This window comes from Eubalaena glacialis, chromosome 4 (genome assembly GCF_028564815.1).
Source record: "Eubalaena glacialis isolate mEubGla1 chromosome 4, mEubGla1.1.hap2.+ XY, whole genome shotgun sequence".
In the NCBI taxonomy this organism is placed as follows: Eukaryota; Metazoa; Chordata; class Mammalia; order Artiodactyla; family Balaenidae; genus Eubalaena; species Eubalaena glacialis.
In genome coordinates, this window is record NC_083719.1 from 114,286,239 (window position 1) to 114,302,692 (window position 16,454).

The 16,454-nt window shown below is 47.1% G+C and overlaps 1 protein-coding gene across 5 annotated transcripts in view; it reads right to left on the bottom strand.

Moving 5' to 3' along the window:
* The window catches only part of TRPC7 (transient receptor potential cation channel subfamily C member 7), a 122,190-nt gene that overhangs the window by 15,618 nt on the left and 90,118 nt on the right, over positions 1-16,454 (bottom strand). For all 5 annotated transcript variants that reach the window (XM_061188214.1, XM_061188219.1, XM_061188218.1 and 2 more), the window contains one exon: positions 15,037-15,301. In XM_061188214.1, coding sequence (XP_061044197.1) covers positions 15,037-15,301 — 265 coding nt within the window. The remainder of the gene's footprint in view (positions 1-15,036; positions 15,302-16,454) is intronic.

A 16,454-nucleotide genomic window follows, 5' to 3' on the forward strand; every position in this document is an offset into this window, starting at 1 on the left:
TTTCCGTTCAACCCTTTTATTGGTACTCTCAGCTACAGCGTCAGTTTTTATCTTGCTGCAATTACTTAAACATTTAAAATTAACCACCAGGGCAAACGTTTGTCCTTGTAGGTTATTAGCTTCAGAAAGCACACTCTTCCTTCAATAGTCTCTTGAGTGTCTCTTCTCAGACTACCCAGCCCCACAGGAGAGGGAAGAGGATGGTGTTCGCTAATGGAGCCAGCAACATTGGCGACTGGGGCTTGCTGGGCATTTGACACAGGGCAGCACCCTTAAGCCCCGTGACCACCTCTGTGGTGGGCTGGCTCATTCCCTCCATTTGACAGATGGAAGTACTGACGCTCAGAGCCTTCCGTGCCTTTCCCAGGAGCACTCAGCTGGCAAGTGGGTGCAAATCCAGGCATGTCAGAGGTTTTCAAAAGCAGGTCCTTCTAACCACTATGCTTTACCACCATCCTGGCTCCAGCCACATATATCGGGTGCTCTAAACTGGGGATGAATTTTCAGGAATGAGAGTGATGAGTCTGATGTGTCCATGTTGTTCAAATTCACCAGGTAACTGCCTAAACCTCACCCTGCAGCTCACTCAAGGTAGACACTGCATGTACTGTAAGGGCCGCCCAGGAAAGAGCTGGCTTTTAGGACACTGCTCTTTGACACTTGAGATTATCAAGTCACCAAATACACTGGTTTTAAGAGTAAGGTCCAAGCACGTTTCACAGTCTATACTTTGTGGCTCTGACCCTATATCAGGTTTGTGACACAGAATTCAATTAGAAAGCTGGATTTTGGTTGGGTGGTTTAGAACATGCCTGTGTGTGATAATATCTGAATGGTTAAGTGCAGGTCGTTTAGTTTGCATCCAGAGTTTGGGTCCTATTATGAGAAAACACTTTCTTTTTTCTCTTTAACATTTCAGATTTTTAGCACTTACCCACAAATGGCCAGGATTAGCTAGATCTCGGGAAAAAAATCAGCGTTTTTTAAGGATTGGCATTTATTTGACAAGATGTACAAAAATACTAGTACTTGTCATTTTGGCTAAAAGTCCAACACTGACTTGCATGAATTTTCAGCTCTCCTGTGTGAGAGAGAGTACGCGCGTGTGTGTGTGTGTGTGTGTGTACGTGTGTGTGTGTGTGTACGTGTGTGTGTGTGTACATGTGTGTGTGTGTACGTGTGTGTGTGTGTACGTGTGTGTGTGTGTCTAGCCAGCTGTTTGCTCATTCCCTGTGCATCTCAGAGTCTGAAAACTGAACACTGAACTGAGTTTTTTCTGTCATTATTTGTTTTTGTTTTCTTTTAAATCTGTGAGTTTGGAATATTTAATTTATCTTAGTTTTAGTAAGAAGGAATTTAGTTAGGGGTTTAGAAATAAAGGCTGAGTATCGAGCTATTATTTTAGAGCTCCAGCTCCTGATGCTATTCTGAGAAAGGGGGAAAACTGTTTCCTCACATGAGATGCAGCATCCATTTTGTGTGAAAAAGATGCCGTTCAATGTGTGGGCATGATTCACTGCAGGTATTGCCTTCCATTAAGAAGCAATCTTTCGTTTATCACCCTAGTGGAAGGGAACAGTGGCAGAGAGAATCTAAAACCACTCAATGAGCCCCAAATCAAAACTGAAAGGAGATGGCAGGACATAATTTCTCTGACACTTGGTCCCTTCCTAGCAGGGTCAGGTGAAAACCAGAGGACACGCTGTCCAAGGGAGGGGCTGGGCAGACAGATACTGGTCCAGGATAATGTACTTACCAGGAACAACTTAAGAAGTGGATAATACATCCAACTGAGGGACATTTAACAGAAATTCATTTTCCCTTTCTTACCTTGGAAAACCCCACAAACCTTTGGCTGACATAAATGAAGCAAGCAATTCTAAGCAATTCTAGAACACATCCAGGGAAAACCTTCTGCATTTTGAATAGGGAAAATGGCCTAGATTCGGCATGCGTTTTGTTCTCATTTGCTTCTTGCTATGAATTTTGTTACTAAGCTGTGATTTATCCCTGGTGCCTTCCCTTAGGCATTCTGTGTTAATAATCTGGAGGGGACAGAGCCAGCCCACTAAGCAGTATGTGTTCCAGTAAAAGAAGAATATTTACAGATCCCTAAACCTATGCCTTTGCCCCTCCTCTAACACCCCACCTCCACCCCCAAGGCTTGGAGTGCTGATCTGTTCAGTTTGTTGTCTGGGTGTCAGACAATCTTCACACCTGTTTCATTTCTATTCCATAGCTTCAGGATTCACCTCTGGAATTGAATTTGGTCATGACCTCCAGGAGAATCTAATTACAAGTGGCCCAGACTCACTGGGATTGCCTGAGTGGAAGTAACCCCCCACCAAAGCAATAACCCTCTGCATCAGCCTGGGCAGGAAGGGATCTTAGCCAAACTATGCCTTTTTAACAAACTCTTCTAAGTTCTTTAGGGAGTGTCTATAGCCCTTGCTTCCTCTTATCATGGGCCAAAATGAGTTGCAGTAACAAAGACTTCCTTTAAGGAAAAGCTGGGTTCATTGTCTTGGATCATCCATAATGGCTAGATTCACTATTGGGGTCTCTTGTGACTTTCATTTGTACTCACGCCCCGTGACATGAACTTTTGGTGGACTAACGAATAGACTATTTTTGCTGTTGTTGTTGTTTCTCAGAGGGGACATTATGGGCTGAGTTTTTGTCCAGTTAGCTGGGCTAAGTGGTAAGCAATACACTATTTTATCCATAGCTCAAACCATCTAACTAAATAAATTCTAAATGGAATTGAAGTATTTAATGTTTAAAAATTACATAGTCAAAGCCAGAATAAAATATTAGTAGTTATATAATCTTGGCCTGGGAGAGGTTTCAAAACTACAGAGGGAAAGTTTGAAAGATATGCTCACGTAAAACTTTACTTGTAGATATTGAAAACATATTAAGTAAAAATATAAGGCAAAAGACTGAGGAAAGGATTTGTATTTGCAACACATATGACAATGGATGATGTCTTTCTTACATAAAGAGCTCTTATAAATCAATATGAAATGACAGACATCCTTGTTGAAAAATAAAAGGAGGACAAAATCTTTCAGGAAAACTTGATGCTTTTTGTGGTGACAAGAGCTCCACAAGTAACTTGATAGGTCAGGTTAGTGGTGTCTTCTGGTTTAATATGTAGTGGGAAATAAGTGAAACGTGTCCTCACTGCGTTGTGTTACATTGACCTTGGAAACCTATAATAATATATGCTTAGAGAGAAGGCTGGCCTTGGAGAGGAGTGAGTAGTACATTCCTCATCCCAAGAGCTTGGGCACTGGAGTGAGCCCCAATGTCTTGTGAGGTAATGATGCTCTCTGAGTCATATACCAGCCATCGCCCATAATTTTCAGGAGGTATGGGATACAGGGCATGGTGCAGAAGACCAGTCACTGCAGAGGTCTGGGACTGTCTTTCAAGAAGAAAGTATCTTGCAGTTGACGTAGATGATATTCACCGTGAAGCCACTTGTCTCACAAAAAGTCCCCACTGTCAGATAGCTGGTCTCTAGGCTAAATTTGAGGTTCTTTACTAATAGGCATGGTGGCTGCTGGTTCCATATCCTCCTCCCACCCACTCTGGCTCTCTACCAAGTTTGCCACAGATTCCTCCAATTGTGTCAGTCACAGGAATCTTCACAGAGATAGCCGGAGGAGTAAGAAAGCAAAGGTGCATGCCTGGTTCAAATCCCAGCCCCATCATGTACCGGCTGTGTGAGCTTGGGCATGTTACAAAATCTGCTTGAGCCTCAGTTTGCTTATCTATGAAAGGGATAATGGTACCTTATTATTAAGTTGCTGTGAAGATTAAATGGAGCAACCCATTTAAAGTGTATAGTAAGAGTCCAATAAATGGTACCTATTATTTTTATTCAAGTGTTTATTTGCCAGACATTCACTGAACTCCAACTATGTGCCAGGCACCATACAGAGCAGGATGCAGGGGGCACAGAACTTGTTTGTCTCTGTGGAGGTCCCAGTCTAAAGCAAGCGCACTGGTGTGAGCCAGTGCTACAAGACTGTGGGCAAGGATGCTCCGGTCGCCTTGCCCTACCCAGGAACTCATACAACCCCATCAACCTTCAGGTGCTTCCACACAGGGCTGAATGGAGTTAACAATTCAGCTGCATACTGACTTTTCTGAACAAGGCCCGTTTTCCTTCCTATCTGCAAGGATCATCACCAACCCTTGATTTCATGCAAATCCTCTTTCTGATTTCTCCAGCCTGTGCTGTCTTTGATTGTTTGACTTCTGCCTTGCAGTGGAAGGGGCTGAGGTTTCATCAATAGGCCAGCCACCCTAGCATAAGAACTGCTCCTAATGAAGTCAAAGGGGAAAAAGTGCCTGAGAGTGATGTTGAATAGACCGTGATTCACCCTCCTCTTACCCGGCGGGGGTGTGTGTGTGTGTGTGGGAAGGTTGGGGCTGACTTATCATGCAGAAGGCAGGAACGAGGTAATCCGTTCTCTACCAGGTTTGTCTCGCCTGGATAACAGGACTTTAATAACAGGTTGTCTGAAGAGGCAGTTGTGTATGGGCCTCAGAGAACAAACGGATTAACAAGGCGAGGGTTTGGGGCAATTGTTATGGAAATTGCTGCTGCTTCAGGAGGCCATGAGGCCCTCCCCTCAGTGTCATGGAACTCTGCCCCCACCCCAAACAGTTCAGTTCAGGGTTACCTACCCAAATCTGCAAGTAGCAGCCTCAAATTAAGCAGGAGGCTCAGCTCCTGAAAGGCTGTTTTCTCAAGTTCGAAGACAATAGCTGGCCTTGAGCTAGAGTTCTGCTGAAGCAGAAACAATGCTCACTTGCCATCCCAGTGGGGACTGCTAGAAGGTGCTTGGAATCTAGAAAGACCCCCGCACCAGGGCTGTGCTTCTCTAATGCCCAGACCTGGAGACTGAGAGCAGTTGGCCCAGCCTTGAGGGCAGTCAGGGCAAGAGCGTCCAATGCCTGAGGAAGTCTGGACCTCACCCCTGCCATGGTCCTCTGAATCACCTCTTGGTTTATCCTGGGCCCTAAATGAGGCGTGATTTAGATGGTCCAGAAGTAGAAGAGTCTGGCCCCAGAATCAGGGCCAAGGAACTGGGATGCACAAAGCCCGGATTTATTCATACTGAGGGTCCAACTCTCCCCCTGATAGCCCGGTTGCTCCTTGAGGGCAGAGCTATGTTTTCTTCCCCCTTGAAACCCCAAACCTAGTGCAGAACCTGGCACACTGAAGGCGCTAAATAAATTCATTGTCCTTTGAATGAATGAGTCCCCGTTGCATATTTTGACTCCCTGTTCCTGATCCCAGTTTTGAGGTGAGGCTGTTGTAAAGCAGAGTACAGGTTCTGGGTTTAACTGTGAGCTTTTTGCTAAATAACTTTGCCTCGCTGTGCCTCTTTTTTTCTAGCTGCAGAATGGGAAAACAATAATCTCTACTTCACAGGCTTGTCGTGAGGATTAAATAAGTTAACAGAATGTTTGTGAGGTGCATAAAACACTGCCTGGCACAGTGCCTGAAAGACTCTCATACCCTACAATCAATTCTCAGAATAATCCTTTAAAAATATGAATCAGATCCTGCCTCTCTCCTTTAGCAGCTTTCCATAGGCTAACAGTCAAACCTAGTCACCCAGCCAAGGCTCCCCTGACCTCACTCTGGCTCGCCCCTCACTTGGGGTGCTGTGCCCCTGCCCCTCTGCCTGGAGTGCCCTTCCCCCTTCTCTCCACATGGCCCCTCCTCATTCTTCTCATCCGTTAGACTTTAAACTTAATTGTCACATGGTCAGGTCAACCTTCTCCGACCATGTCTGAAGGAGGTCCTTTTCTAATTATTCTTTTGCATGACAATTTTATTTCCTTCCTAGCTGTCAGCACTTAACCTAAAATGTTCTTATTTGTCTATTTGTTTATCATCATCATCGTAATCATCATCATCATTATTATTATTTTGCCTCTTTTCCCTCTTTTCCCATTCACGGAGCATTGTGACCTCCACAAGGTCATGACTTGCTCATGGCTCTGCCATCAGTGCCCAGAACAATGTGTGGCTCACAGTGGGGGCTCAGGAAATATCTTTTGTCAATGAATGGTTGAAGCTAGGAAACTGAGGCACGGGGTGATGTGGTCTTAGCTTGCCTCAGACCCACTTAACAGCTGTTTTTCTGTTAATATTCTAGAGCGAACCCTGGACAGTCCAGTTTCCTGTCACTGTCACTTTGAAGAATGACAGTTTAAACCTTATTCCCATCCTAGAATTGAATTTTAGTGAATAAAAGGTCAGAATTTCCCCGTTTAAGATGCTACAGTCAGTCTGAGAATAAGACAGAGGACTTGAGTCCCTTAAGGATAAGATAGAGGGGAGTGCCTGCAAATATGCTGTGAAGGCCTCATCCAAAAAAGCACATTTTCTATGTACCATCAGGTCTTTTTCCTCAAAACTTTGTGGGCTTTCAGCCTGTTCCAGAAGTGCAAAGGTACCAGGCTTTTAAAATTCATGTCATGAATAAACATGAGGAGAGGGTATAAATAAACATTATATGATAGTAGAATGTCTGCTATAATAGGTATAATCATTCTAAAGTAGCTCAGGGAAAGATCTATATTTTTATCACTTATTGGAGAATTATGTGAAGATAAGAATTTACATTAGAGCCAAACTATCTTTTTGACACATAAAGGTCATTTCCAGATGCCCAGCCTCTATGAGCCTGACCTGGGCCCCAGCATTGACCACTGCCATCTCCTCCATCAAGTCTTAGACCTCTCTGTGCTAGTTTCTCCACATGAAAATGGGTATAAAGAGTTCTCTCATTCCCCCCAAACCATTATGCCTAACTTGAATTCATAAGATGAAAGGTGAGGTTATAACTTTCAAATATGATAAAGTATGATGATAATGCTTCTGTATCAGGGATGCCCATATTTCAACACGGACCCAGGATCCTGGGAAAATCTCTCCTCATTAAAGCCCAGGAGGCTGACTCCATTCCACATTCGCACCTGCAAACACGTTCAGCACGCTCAGCACAAAGCACACGGCAGAGGCCGCGGCCCCGTGATGCTGTGCTGATTTCTCTTAACCGGCCATTGGTTATAGTGAGTTTTATGAGGGCAGACAGTATAATCCAGCCTTGGCTGCCCTAGTGGGACCTCCTCTGCAGGTGGATCCTTGTTGGGGCTGTGGCCCTTTGCTGTCAGAAGGCCCCTCTGGCTCATCACTCCCTTCTGGATGTTTCTGGGCCTGTATGGCTCACCTGACCATCTCCCTTTTCTCCCTTCCTTGGGCCAGGGAAGTCTCAGGCTCTTCTGTTTGTAAAACACAACATGGCATTTTTAGCTTAAGGGCCCCATTCACCCCTTCAGCAAGTCTCTGCTTGTCCCTTGGTGCTGAGGATGGGCGCTCTTTAAGGCCCCACTGCTCCTGCAGTCCTTTAGGATATGGACCACTTCACCCATGCTCCTGGGAGGTAGATCTGAGTGTTTGACTTCAGCTCTGCTGGGTATGGGTCCTGGGGAAGGCCAAGGCCCCTATATCTTTCCTGGATCGCTGGGACCTTGCCCTCTTCCCCATCATGCTCTCCTTGATACCCTCCCCACATCCTTTTAGGGCCTTACCGATGTCAAAACCTGGAGAGCATCCTCCTTCTCCCCCCCTCCGCACCCCCCCGCCACGTTCAGGCAGTCACCGTGGTTTATCCACTCTAACCGCCTCAGCCTCCTTCTCCATCCCCTGTCCACAGCCTCTTCATGGATCTATCAGCTCCCTTTGGAGCTGCATTTCCTTCACAACATTTGCTCGGTTGTAAGTGAGCCCTCATTCCTGTGACTATTTGATTAATATCTGTCTTCCCAACCAGTCTGCAAGTTCCACGAGGGGAGGAATCGCGACTGCTTCTGCTCATCATAAAACCCCCAGCACCAAGCTCGGGCATCCCCTCCCATCCTCTCCCATCCCTTCCAACCCATCCTTCGCACCGTTGCCACAGCGCTCTTGCTGAGGGCAGATCCGACCGTGCTTCCTCTTTTTAAAAAGGCCTCCTCGGAGACTCTAGCACCCTATTGGCACTTACTTAAAAGACCTTCACAATTTGGCTCCTGCTGGATTATCTGATTGAATTTTCTGCCATTTCCCTAAACTCTCACCTACTTGCCTATTTTTTTTTCTTCTTTTTACAAAAGTTTATTCTTTTTTTTAAAAAAATTATTCATTTATTTATTTATTTTTGGCTGTGTTGGGTCTTCATTGCTGCACACGGGCTTTCTCTAGTTGCGGCGAGTGGGGGCTACTCTTCATTGCGGTGTGCGGGCTTCTTGTTGCGGTGGCTTCTCTTGTTGTGGAGTACAGGCTCTAGGCGTGTGGGCTTCAGTAGTTGTGGCACGCAGGCTCAGTAGTTGTGGCTCGTGGGCTCTAGAGTGCAGGCTCAGTAGTTGTGGCACATGGGCTTAGTTGCTCTGCGGCATGTGGGATCTTCCCGGACAAGGGATCGAACCCGTGTCCCCTGCATTGGCAGGCGGTTTCTCAACCTGTGCACCACCAGGGAAGTCCCCAAAAGTTTATTCTTTTTTTTTTTTAATTTTATTTATTATTTATTTATTATTTATTTTTGGCTGTGTTGGGTCTTCGCTTCTGTGCGAGGGCTTTCTCTAGTTGCGGCAAGCGGGGGCCACTCTTCATCGCGGTGCGCGGGCCTCTCACTATCGTGGCCTCTTGTTGCGGAGCACAGGCTTCAGACGCGCAGGCTCAGTAGTTGTGGCTCACGGGCCTAGTTGCTCCGCGGCATGTGGGATCTTCCCAGACGAGGGCTCGAACCCGTGTCCCCTGCATTAGCAGGCAGATTCTCAACCACTGCACCACCAGGGAAGCCCGACCAACTTTTAAAGGCACTCAGCTTCTACCTTAGAGCATAGGCCCTGGTATGGGAGTGGGGGACTTTCAGGTAAAAAGGTGGAGGACGGGCTTGGAGCCATGCACATCTGGGTTCAAATCCTCTTTTGGCTCTGTGGTCTTGGGCAAGTCCAATATCTCACGGAGCTTCAGGTTCTTGGTAGTAGTATCTATGTCATTCCATTGTTGTGTGGATTAAACGAGAGGGCAGATCATGTGTCTGTCATGAGTTGTTCAACAGCAGGGTGGTGTGGTGGTCCTGGGGTGGTGTATGTGTGGGCAGAGTCTCAAGGAGCCTCTGCCTCAGCCCCAGCCCCAGTGCCCATCTCCAGGTTCAGTGGAAGGAGGAACTGGCTTTCCTGCAGGCCCACTGAGGTGGGTGGAGCTGAGTCAGTGCCTTCTGCCCCTGGTGTGCATATGAGTCTCTCTGTAGGGTATGGAAATTTCCCATGACTGTCATGGAAAATAGAAGCTTCTAATTTTGCCTAGCACTGCTGAAGTTCCTTCCATTAAAGTGATTCCTGGGGAACAGAATAACCTTAAGAGAGGTATTTTTTGATTAGCAATGTCTCAACCTGGCTATGCTATGAAGCTGACTCCACAACAGCCTGTAGAAAAGATTGGCTGGGATCATCTTTTGAGGGTCAGGGCCTACATTTTTTTTTTTTTTGGGAATTTATTTTTGGCTGGGTAGGGTCTTCGTTGCTGCATGCCAGCTTTCTCTAGTTGTGACGAGCGTTGCGGTGCACAGGCTTCTCATTGCGGTGGCTTCTCTTGTTGCGGAGCACGGGCTCTAGGTGCACGGGCTTCAGTAGTTGTAGCATGCGGGCTCAGTAGTTGTGGCTTGCAGGCTCTAGAGTGCAGGCTCAGTAGTTGTGGCGCACGGGCTTAGTTGCTCCGTGGCATGTGAGATCTTCCCGGACCAGGGCTTGAACCTGTGTACTCTGCATTGGCAGGCAGATTCTTAACCACTGAGCCACCAGGGAAGCCCAGGGCCTACATTTAATCTCCAGTCAAAATTAAGTGGGGGAGGCCAAGTTCACCCAAAGAGAAGACCAGGAGCCCATCCTGGGTTATGTTAGAGAGCCCTTCACTTCCCTGCTCTGGGTCCCCTCATTGCCCCCAACCCCTCCCATTCTTCTTTGTGTACCTGTCCTGTCATGGTCACCAGTCCAAGTATAGGGAAGGCCACCCTTTTCCTACACATTCTCACCCAGCTGTATTTCATTAGTGAGCCAAGGATTTTTGTCTCTGTTTTTCCAACACTGAAACTAGAGTGCTGGACCTCAAGGTTTCCATATGATCTCTAAGCAGAAAGCCTTTGCCTATGGAACATGTGCATTCCAGCAAAGGTGGCTGCAAAACAAAACTGCAAAAAGCAAATCCTATTTGTCTACTGACTTCCATGATAAAAATCAAAGGTATGTTCCCAATAAGAACAAAATTTCTAACAGTTGGAATCGAGAACTTTAAGACTTTTTGAAAGAAAATGCATTTTCAGGCGATTTCACCTCCACTTCCTTACGCCCGTCTCAGGACACTTCGATTTTATACTCTGGGAGCATAAAACTGGTCTGCACACCTTCTCCTCCTCACCTCTGGTCATTTGCAGTTTCTAATAGAAGTGACTTAGAGACAATGAGCTGCCAGCTGGTGCCCATCTGTCATGCGCAGGCAGGCCCAGCTCACCGCCCAATAACCCGTGCGCACACGTGCCCCTTCTCCTGCTCCTCCCTTCACGCCAGCCCCCGACACTGAAGCAGCTGTGAAACATAACCAGACCTTTGGTTCTGAAGGGAGAGGAGGCTGGAAAGTTGCCTCCTAACTGCTCCTAGGATTTGACTGCAGACCATGCTCTCCACTGGAATCTGGCTACGTATTCTGACTGCACAGAGCTTGAAATCCTATCAATAACACACTCACTTAGGTTAACAAGCTCTTTTTGTTTTTCAATGCGCAGAGCTGAGCGTGGTCTGTCTCCCCATCTGAGTAATGATGACGTAGAATCAGATCAGCATTTCTCACTGTGTGGTCCTAAGACCACCTATATCAGAATCCCCCAGTGGACTGTTTGTGCTGACTTCTAGGCCTACCTGGAAAGGCAGTAACTAGGCTCTCTAAGGGGTGGGGTCCGGGAAGACTCAGGTTTAGCCATCTCCCCGGATGATTCTGGTGTGGTCTGAGAAACACTGGTCTCAATGAAGACTGTTCATACTGTGTGTTTATTCATACCTTGGGCAGAATTAGTTCAATCTGTCTGTTTTCCTCTACCTCCCCTCACTGAGGTCTGCCAGATGGACGGGATGGGAATTTGGGGGTGGGGAGGGAGGTACGGTGATTCTGGAACTGGAACACACTGGAGGTTAGGGCAGGGCTTGGCTGAGGGTTGTGGGTCTTTTGCTGGTGGAGAAACCTTTCTTCTTCTCTTTCCTTTTGTCCCAGGACGTCTCTCCCCCTCCCATTTGGGACAGGACTATAACTGAGGGGGATGCGGGTGGGGCTGGCTTTTGTGAGCTGGTCTGGGCCCACACCCCTAGGTGAACAGGGCTCTTGTGAGACAGCTGTCTGTTGGTTCCTAACAGCTGACTTTCAAAGTGGACTTCCTTAGGGACCCAAGCTGTCCTTGAACATGGCTGGGGTGGGGTTGAGGGGGGCAAAGATAGGGGAAGGGTACCTGCAGTGTGCTCCAGCCCAAATTTCCTTTCTGTAGCGTTGAGTCTTCTGACTCTATAGAAGCAGATGAGAGGACCATCCTACCCTAAAGCTCTAAATTCCACACACAGACAGAGGGCGCCCTGGGGGTGGGCCAAAGGGATGATCCTGAGCTGGGCAGGGTGGCCCGGGTGTGGGCTGTTATGAAGCATTCACCAAGGGAGTCATTGGACTTTATCATCAGCATTGCTGGCACTCAGAATAGCTCTGAGTCCCCCTGAAGCACGAGAATCCTTTATCCTCATGTGGCTTTTTGCTTATCAAAGAAGATCTCTGGGTGGGGGGGCGATACGCTCCAGAGAGCAGTCAAAAGGTAAGAGATGACATTTACAAAAATCCATTCTTTCCTCTCCACTTCACCGCTCTGTTGACTGTTTTCCTGTTCAATCAAATCCTATTCACAGCTTCACATCCCATTTTAGGAGTTGCCAAGGCGATAAATATCCTGTCCTATCTTTACTGTGCTTGCTTCGGCCATGCCTTTTTCTCTCCCTTGCCCATCCTGGAGAGCCTGAATCCTCTTTGGTTGGGTTTCTCACGTCTAGAAATCTCCATTCAGTTCCCAGCAATGGGACAAGCCAATTGCTTTGGCCCTTCCTCCTGCTGTTACCTTTCCCCATAACTTTTCCTGATCCCAGAGACTCCCTTTATAGATTGGCTGTGCTGTGTCCAGCTGAGAACTGTGGCCTGGACAGCCCTGCTCTTAAGTCATGCCCTTTTTCATTTTTCATGTGTCGTGCTACCAACTTTCGGAGGGACTGTGGGCTGACAGTACAGCCTCCTTGTAGGGGGAGCGAAGGGAGATTGCACAGAACACCCAGGGCAGGAGAAATGGGACAGAGGTCCTCATGGTCAGATTCCCAGTCAACTGCTTATACTACTGCCTCGAATCTGGCTTCCTTTCTCCTGTTGATTCCCTCATTCTTGTTTACGAAGCATTTAGTGAGCAATGCTATCATGTACAAGACATCGTGCTAGACTGGAAACACAGGAGGGACATCAGGGCCTGACTACAGAGGGTGAGAGTCTTTGTGTATTGACTGACATCTTGACTTGACATCAATAAACAATGCATCCCACACTGAGTGTGTACAGTTAGCTTTGCCTCTAGCAGATCCAGAGCAAATTTGCTTTTGGGTGATTCAAGCTTATTTCATTCCTTCAACAGTTAATCACTGAGTGTTGAAGTGCTATAAAGTAGTCAAACTGATCCACTAATGCACTTGGCCTGATCTGGTGGACAGTTGGTAGGCTAGGCCCCTGTCCAGAAAGGTCCCATAGAGCCAGTCGGTCCCCAAGTGTCCTTTCTTACAGCTCATCCTGCCCCCTCCTCCTTATTACTCATCGTTTCCATTATGATCACTATTATTCATTGAAGGCTCATTATATGCCAAGCACTATATTCAATCTGATTTCTTCTTTTTGGATCCTTACAACAATCCTGTGAAGCTGGCCATCTTGGTATTCTCACTTCAGAGCTGGGGACCTGAATGCCCAGGGGGGTTAAGCACTTGCCCAAGGTCACACAGCCAGTAAGAGGAGAGCTCAGACTGAAACCTAGTCTGCCTGAGCCGGGGGTGTGTGGTGTGCTGAGACACAGAGCTAGGCACCCCTCGGGTGCATTTCTCAGCGCTGGGCCAGGCACCTGTTCTCTGTGAACACAAACTACTTCTTTGCCTCAGAGAGAAACAGCTTTTGTGCTTCAGCAGCACCAGAGGCCCACCCTTCTGGGCAGTGCTACTCAGGCGGGGCAGTGCTGTCCACGATTCTGAGCTGAGGGGAGCAGGGTCCATCGCACTTGGTCTGCGTTCTTCGAGTCATGGACCGTCAGTTGAAGGGTGATTTCTCTAGAAGAAGGGTCAAGTGGAGGCCCCTTGCAAGGTGGGACCTGCTCAAGGAGCCTGCACGGTGCGGCTCCGCCACTGTCACTGGCTGGAAAATAAATTCCAGGCCTCTCAGGGGTTCTTGGGGACCAGTGTCCGCAAGTGCTTAGCCCTGTTGGTTCCAGCTGCCATGCTTGTGGCTGGAGACCTGACTGTCCTTCCCTCAAGACTCTGGGCGGGAGCCTGATGAAGGCAGGGAGCAGTTCTGGGACCAGGTGAGCCTGGGGCAGGACCTGGACTGGAAACGCTTCTTTATAGAATCGCTTCATTTATTTGTGAAGGTATTTATGAGCAAGGGTGGGAAGTCTTATTTCCATCTTGCCTGTGAGGACACACACAGAGGCTCAGATCAATCAAGTGACTTGGCTTAAGGTCATTAGCTACGAAATGCCTATGCCAGTGTAAACTCAGATTTGCCAGATTCTTCTACTAGACCACTGCTCAGTGCTACTGATGGCCCTCCAGGAGACCCACTGGCGTCCCCTAGAGGGGAGGAGCTCTGGGTCTTTGTGGACATAGGCTCAGTGAGCTCCGACACCACCCCGTGGGGGAGGCCTTGGCATTGCTTGCTCTGCCTGCAGCAGCTCCTTCTGGACCCCGTAGTCAGTCGGCCTGACAGCGCCTTGCCTCTCGGTCACACCGCATGCTTCTTGCCTCCCTCACCTGGGCCTTCCCTGCTGCTTCTGAGGCACGTGGTGCTGCAGGACTTGCTCGGTGCCCATGCACAGCACTGGTTTGCCCAGCCAGGCACGGAGAGCTGCTGACCTGTGCCCACAGGCAGACCTACCTCCCATGCTGTGCAGATATGGCTTCTCCAGGGGCGGACCTAGAAGTGTAGGTACACTAATGTCCTGTGGAGTGAATTTGATTAATGAAAGACAGCAGATGGAAAAGGTCTGGCTGATAAATTATCTAATTCTATCCTGATGGGCTATTCTGAGATGTAGTACTATATGTCTCACTGTAGAAGTCTGTGATGACCAAGTTGTATGTCTTGGTAGACGGTGGCCAGGTCAGCAACCTGTATGTGCTTTCCCTCCCCCCACACGCCATTTTCTTTTTTCCTTTGATCTTATTTCATTTGGATTACAACTCCCTCTCTCCAGTGAAATATTGGCATGCAAGACCTGCCCAGGGCTTTGTTTTCTAGGTAACATAGGCTAAGCCAATCATAATAGTAATAATTCCTTTCATTTATTTAATTTACTGTGTGGCAGCTAAATCAGCTCATTGAATCCTCACACTGTCCCTATTAAGCGGGTATTATTAGTTGCCTCATTTTAAAGATGAGGAAACTAAGACTTAGAGAAGTTAAGGAACATGCTCATGGCCACACAGCATGTAAGTGGCAACGTGAGAATTAAACCCAGCTCTTCTGCTTTTCCAACTCCAGAACCTGAACTCGAAACCACCCTTGAATAAAGTTGCCTTTAAGCTTTAGAAATGCCAAGGAAACCTGAGTCTCTGTGAGGAGACACTTGCAAGAGGCTGCCAAGGATCCCTGGGAAGCCCGGAGAACCCCTCAGGAGAGAGCAAAGGGGTACTCACGTTGTAAACGCTGGGTTGTACTTTGCACCTCGGTAGTAGGAGTACAGATTGAACATCCCAATCATGAAGGCCACAAATACCATGATGAAAATGACCATGAACTTGAAGATATCTTTCACAGTTCTCCCCAGGGAGATCTGCAGGGGCCCAAAACTCTCGTTGGCTGGCAGGATGTACGCGATTCGAGAGAAACTCAGCACGACAGCTATCGCATACAGCCCTTCCGATATGATCTGAGGGTCTGAAGGCCACCACTTGTCCCTGGCTAAAAGAAAACAATCTGGGTTACTCACTGGGCAACAGGATCTGCACTGGAAGAGAAACCAGTTAGGCATCTTTAGAGGCCTCTAACCTCATCACTTGCCATTCCTGCCCTTGTTTTTAAATTAATCCAAATACATCGAAGGTGCCACCCTCCCTCTTGGAACATGCTGGCCCATCTGCCTGGAACACTCTCCCCTCACTTCAATCCCAGTCATCCTTCAAGACTCTGCTCAGGTGTCATCTCTTTCAGGAAGCCTTCTGTGCCCCCCACAGGCTGGGGCAGCCTCCCTGTACCCCTTTCTGCTCCCACGGTATCCCGTGTACCCTCCTGTCATGCACTTACCATGCTGCTTGCTATCCTATCTTCCTTCCCAGTGTTTGAGCTCCACAAGCAGGGGCTGTCCCATTCACAAGGAGGTGGTGGGGAGGAGCACAGGCTTAGAGTCAGACAGACCTGAGGTCGAAAGTGGCCTTTCTACGCAGTGGCTGTATGTAAAATATGACTCTCGGCAAGTCAATTAACTTTTTTTTTTTTGCTTTTAAAATCTTTTGTTGTCATTTAAAAAAATTTTAATATTTTAATTTTATTGGAGTATAGTTGATTTACAATGTTGTGTTAGTTTCAGGTATATAGCCAAGTGATTCATGTAGTTATACATATACAGATATTCATTCTGTTTTAGGTTCTTTTCTCATATAGGTTATCACAGGGTAGAGTTCCCTGTGCTATACTGTGGGTCCCCGTCAGTCATCTATCTTATAAATAGTAGTATGTGTATGTTCATCCCAAGCTCCTGATTTATCCCTCCCCTCCACACTTCCCCTTTGGTAACCATAAGTTTGTTTTTGATATCTATAAGTCTGCTTCTGTTTTGTATATAAGTTCATTTGTATCTTTTTTTAAAATTAGATTCCACATATAAGTGTTATATGATATTTGTCTTTCTCTGTCTGACTTACTTCACTTAGTATGATAATCTCTAGGTCCATCCATGTTGCTGCAAATGGCATTATTTCATCCTTTTTTATTGCTGAGTAATATTCCATTGTATATATATATACCACAACTTCTTTATCCATTCCTCTGTTGATGGACTTTTAGGTTGCTACAATGTCTTGGCTATTGTAAATAGTGCTGCAATGAACATTTGGGT